The 5,757-nt window shown below is 34.1% G+C and overlaps 1 protein-coding gene across 2 annotated transcripts in view; it reads right to left on the bottom strand.

Annotated features, from left to right (window-relative positions):
* Window positions 1-2,164: 2,164 nt before the first annotated feature.
* The window catches only part of LOC109240358 (lipid droplet-associated hydrolase), a 17,436-nt gene continuing 13,843 nt past the window's right edge, over window positions 2,165-5,757 (bottom strand). For both annotated transcript variants that reach the window (XM_019406988.1, XM_019406987.1), the window contains exons 11-13: window positions 4,963-5,013; window positions 4,469-4,573; window positions 2,165-2,460 (exon numbers count right to left, since the gene is read on the bottom strand). In XM_019406988.1, coding sequence (XP_019262533.1) covers window positions 2,323-2,460; window positions 4,469-4,573; window positions 4,963-5,013 — 294 coding nt within the window. In that variant the 3' untranslated portion in view covers window positions 2,165-2,322. The remainder of the gene's footprint in view (window positions 2,461-4,468; window positions 4,574-4,962; window positions 5,014-5,757) is intronic.

The raw sequence follows: 5,757 nt of genomic DNA on the forward strand, positions 1-5,757 counted from the left end.
TCACTCGCAAAAACGATGCTTGCATTTGCGAACAGTACCTCACAAATGCGCGATTTACAGGCACTCCACACCAACAATCCAATAGTTGTTCCAAAACCATCTGAAACTCATCTGAGCCCCTCGTGCTCAATCCAAACATTCAGACAAGTGTAATAATATCACACAAACTCGCTCGCTATCTCAAATTGTTAAAACAACATCAAATATCAAGAACCGATAATCAAAACTCAAGATTTTCAACTCCAAAACTTATTTTTTTCAACATTTCACATAATATGCCGAACGACCTCAGGTCATCGGGGATCCCGCCCAAACATGCGTACAAGTCCAAAAATATATACGAACCTACCGGAATCGCCAAAGCACCGATCTGAGGTCGTTAACCAAAAACATTGACCGTGGTCAACCTAGCCACATTTAAAGTCAAAAATTATTCTTTTCTTCAAAATTTTACATATAAACTTTTTGTAAAGCGACACTGACCATGCAAGCAAGCCATAAATCATTAAATAAAGCTATGAGAGGTCTCGTAACACATAAAAGAGATCTGGTACTTAAAATGACATATTAGGTCGTCACATAAAAGGCTTTAAACATTTCAAAAAGGAGTTAGCATGTATTCTTTTCGTCGTAATTTATATAACGTACACTTCATCCTTAGACATAATTTTCAAACAATTACCGTTCCTTTCTTTTTAATTTATGTGATATAATTTGAATCGATTCGGAGTTTAAAAAAATAAAGTTTTTTAAATTTATGATCTAAAACACGTCATAATATATGTGCGATTGTAAAACTTTTGAAACCTGTGACCTTAAATTTGACATAACATTTCTGTTACTATAAAAAAATCTCATTAAAAGTAAATGAGGAGTGTAAAGTTAATTGTTTTCAAATATAAATATATGTTATTTTTGCACGGATTAATAAGAGAATAATGTCATGTAAACCGGAATGAAGGAAATACATTTTATCTAACCTTGACTTGTTTCTCAAACTAAAATAATAAATTTAAAAAATTAATAAATGAAGCGTGTGTCGAAATATAAGAAACGCTCGTTCCACTTGAAGCACAAAAGAGTCATTTACAATATTGAAATTAAAAGTGTCCTTATTAGAATCTTTTACGTGTAAAAGATAAATCTCTTATGTATAAAAGTAAATCGCTCATGTATAAAAAGAAGATAGAGTCATAAAAGTAAAATAAGTCCGTAAAGATCCAAATTTATAATACTCTTTTCTTATTCAAACAATGGGACTGACAAATAAGGGTTAGATATTGATGACCTGCTTACATAAACGTATTAATTTAAGGAACAGTTTTTACGAAACAAATTGGTAAAGAAGTTCCAAAATAAGTTTTTTAAAATTTGGAAGCAAACTCCAATCAGTCGAGGAAAACTTATTAAATGGATCCGTTTCACCACTTTCCAACTACTTTGACTAGAGACACGGAAGTGGTCATTAATGCAAAGACAAAAGAATCATGAAAATTAAGGATCATTTAAGCAGAGGTTCAGAGGTTTCTTCTATTCATGACAAAAGCTAAAAACCTTAGGGTAGGCCACAAGTCATAATAAATACAAATACTAGAGTAACAATTTTGAGTCATTATAATGATTGAGAAGCTAAACAAATTAGAATAGCATGTCATGATAACAAAATTTACCCTTTTTCTCCAACAAATAGCCACTGGACAGACCCTGTTCACACAAATTTCCTTTCACCATAAATTCCAAGACCTGCAAATGATGCAGTCAGTCCATTCATGTTGAGACAAGCTTCATCATGACAAAGGTCAGAAGCTGCATTGGTTTCTGCAGCCACAATAATCCTAATCGGAAGAGTGGGTGAGGAGGATTAAACAAGGATATCAAAGCCATACATGACATGAAATCTAACAAGTCCACTTACACTCTTTATTTGATTTTTTTTCCTTCCAAACAATGGTGTTTGAACTATTTTACTCACACCTCAATCATTCTACAGGATATATTCTATTTCTTGAAAAAAAAATTCACCATGTTTTGGACTTTTACAATTCTTATGTCCAAACGCCCGCTAAGAATCTTAAAGGCTGGACCCACTGAATTTAAATCCTAGATCCGTCTCTGGTTCTTATACTACTCCTTACACAATAATAGCCGTACCCCACACCAAAAAGAAAATAATTAATATGTGACACATCAATAAGATTATGTTAAATTATCACTCTTACATCTTTTTTGCCCTTTCGGCCAATAATGAAGTGTACTCAAATGTTTCCGATTTAGTTTTGAAAATGTTAAAAAAGAAAAGGTTACATCAGCCAAAGTAATGGTTTATTTTGACAAATAATTCTTGATTAAGCCAGAAACATGCTGAGCTACCCATAACGAGCCAGCCTCCGTGCAAGAAAAAGCATGAGTATAACCCCCTTGTTCAACTGTTAGGACAGCACCTGGAACATTATTGGAGATCTGTAACCACAAAACTGGCAATTAGATAAATTTCAAGCTAACCAGTAGAATTGGTTCAGTAAAATGTCAATAACCTTTATGCATCATAAAGAAAATTAGTCATTATTGTTTGCAATTACAAAAAAAACAAGGGGATTTTTCTCTCATGGGATTGCTTTCATTTGGCACAATGGGATCATGTGAAGATCGCGCAAGGTGGTTTGCTCGCACCTTAACTATTCCACCAGGTACATGCTACCTCCCACTACGCGGACATCTACTAGTGTGATTGCTTTACGAGAGAAAGGTCGTCAATAAGGTAACCATACTTGTCAAACTACATCTCTAGTCTATCCAAAGGTCTTTTAGGAATTTATCCCTCCTATACATGAACATCTTCTGCATAAAGATCAATTTGCGATGTGCCATCTCGAATTCACCTGTCTGCTTTAGTGACCATCAATACCTGTAACTACACATTGATAACTAGTTATCCTTGCCACTACTAACAGTTTCTACACGAATTTTGTTTTTATTAATACTTCTTGGTGTTAGGGTGACTTGTGAGTAGGACAAACACGTTTGAGGAAGGCACTCAAGTATTTATGTATATGAAGTGACAGGTCTGAGAACTTCAAACCAAGAAGGATAGTCCTATCAATATTTGCGTTAGGGCAAGACAAACAGTGTCCCACATAGCTTCCCTATTAATGTTTTCCTAGACTGATACGTAAACTAGCGAAAAAATGACACTGTATGACCGCTGTAAAAATAATAGCCGAAAAAATATATAAAGTTTTATACACTTTTTCGGTTACCAAATGTAAATAGTTTCTGGCGCGGGCTAAAAGTGATAATACTCCTAAACTAGCGGGAAATACATCACTTGCTCGGGCTTCACGTGTCACCTGAATAATAGCTTGTTTGGCCAAGCATTTTTAAGGCCAAAACATCATTTTTTTTTTTTTTCCGAAAGTGTTTATTTTCTCCTTAAGTTGAAGTGTTTGGCCAAGCTTTTAGAAGAAAAAAAAAATACTTTTGAGGAAAAGCGGAAGCAATTTTGAAGAAGCAGAAAATAATAGTTTTTTCCTAGAAGCACTTTGAGAAAAATACACTTAGTAGGACTTTTTAAAAGCTTAGCCAAATACTAATTATTGCTCAGAAATAATTTTCAAATTAATTAGTCAAATCCAAACCACTTTTCAGCAAAAATACTTTTGATCAAAATAAGTTAATTTTAGAAGCTTGGCGAAGCAGCAGCCTGATATGTAATATTTAGGCAACTCAAGTAGACAGCACCCACTAACTCCATCACGTTTGGGACATAAAAAATAAGGATATATACACTAAAAGGGAGAGCACGTAACAAGTATAAAATCTGTTATTGCACACATGTCAGGATTAATAGGTATTGTCAATCTTCACTTCATTGCGTAATCTCAAATTCTTTTTTCACTTATTTTATACGTTGTCAATCTCCAGTTTCATTAACAAATGAGTTAATCCACTTCCTTTTTCTTTGAAAATTGATCAAACAACTATGGTTTCGAATAAGGTAATCAAGTTGTGGCAGGAGCTTACATCCTTCAGCAACACCAATAGAATTTAAGACTAGATAAATTTATTCTTAATAGTAAATTTATAAATATTAGTTTCAAGCTCAAAATATTATGGAGGGACATAATTAGATGATAAAAAAAATTAAAATCATGCTCATATCTCTTACTTTCAAGATGCAGTAATTTCGACCGTACTATAGAATTGAACTAGAAATCCTAGATTTTATCTCTTTCTAGAAACTCATTAGATTATTTCTTACAGTCTTCAACTAGACATAAGCTCAAAAAAGCCAGTTCTCACAGCATGCACAGCAGTCTGGAAACGACGATAAAACATACAAATAGTTTTCAAAATGCTGATCAGATTCGGATCGACCATTAATAAGACACCATAGAGAGTAAATCTTTGTAGTTTCACATTGCAAACATAAAAGGAGAAAATATGCACAATGAAATAAGACATTATTTACCTCTTCATAAATATGTAAGGGACCCCAGTGATCATCGACACCAAACAAAAATGCTATCTGATTTTTCTTTTCCCTCATAAATGACCAATCAGGTACCTCAGAAAGCTAATCCAGAAGGCAAAAAAAAAAAAAAATCATTAACAGGATAGACTGAGAAAACTTCTATGGAGGAATACAGACGTGCACGGATTTGGGGCAGTTGGAGGGAAATTTCTTTCTTTTTGGTCATGTTTTAGCTTGTCGTTTAAAGCTTTTCTATGGGAGTAATCCCGCTTGTCATGCAGCTGTTTTGCTAAAAAAATCACAGGTTTTTTCACCTCTTTATGAAAAATTACAGTCTATAACAATCTCTTCCATAGGCACCATCATCTTTAACAAGAATATTTTGCATGAAAGATGTTCTGGAACTTAATAAACTCGGATTAGGTTGCACTGGGTCAAATAACGGGTACCCTTGGAGCAACATCATGATAATGTGACAAGGAGAAACTTACCTTTTCAAATTCGGTCATTGCCATGTATAGAATGTTCTGAACGGTATGGTACTGAAAAGCATATTGCAGTTGCCAACAATTATTAGTATTAAAGCTAACAATAGATATAGATGGCTGATTTCACAATATCCAATATCACAAAGAACAGAAAGCAAAGTTCGTTTCTCGACCAAAACTGTAACAAAACAAATAGTAGACAAAAGGAGGTTAATGATTTTGTACTTCAAAATGTGCTCCTCAATATTACAGCAAGTAGAACTAGGAGCAAACAGCAGCCATAAAGGTATAATTTTTTTAACTAGGACATCTACAAGGAGCCCTCATATAACGTGAAAACAGCGGGTTGAAATGTGGAGGACTTCCCAATAACTGCGGGTTTACACCAGGATCTACCTTGTCTGTACTTGTTTAGTTGTTTACCCTAGTTAAGAATGAGTGTACCAACAGTATGCAAGATTGGCATATACTCTTTTGGAACAACATTGTGTTAATTGACAAAACTACTAAGTGAGTCGATCAAAAGCTGAACTACAAAGGAGGATCCCAAAGTAGGATTTTATGATGATTGGAAATAAGACACAATATATGAATTGCAAGTGTAGACTTTAATTAGCAACTTAGCATAAAAAGAACGATTTGGAGTGAGATTAGACAACATTGTGGTGTCCTAATGCAAGATTATTTGTATATAACAATATATAAGATATATAATTTAAATAGAATGGCTAAAATAGAGTGCTGCGGGAATATTGTCGGTATAATACCTCGGGAACCCCCCCCCCCTCCCCCCGAACT

This window comes from Nicotiana attenuata, unplaced genomic scaffold, assembly GCF_001879085.1.
Source record: "Nicotiana attenuata strain UT unplaced genomic scaffold, NIATTr2, whole genome shotgun sequence".
Taxonomy (NCBI): domain Eukaryota; kingdom Viridiplantae; phylum Streptophyta; class Magnoliopsida; order Solanales; family Solanaceae; genus Nicotiana; species Nicotiana attenuata.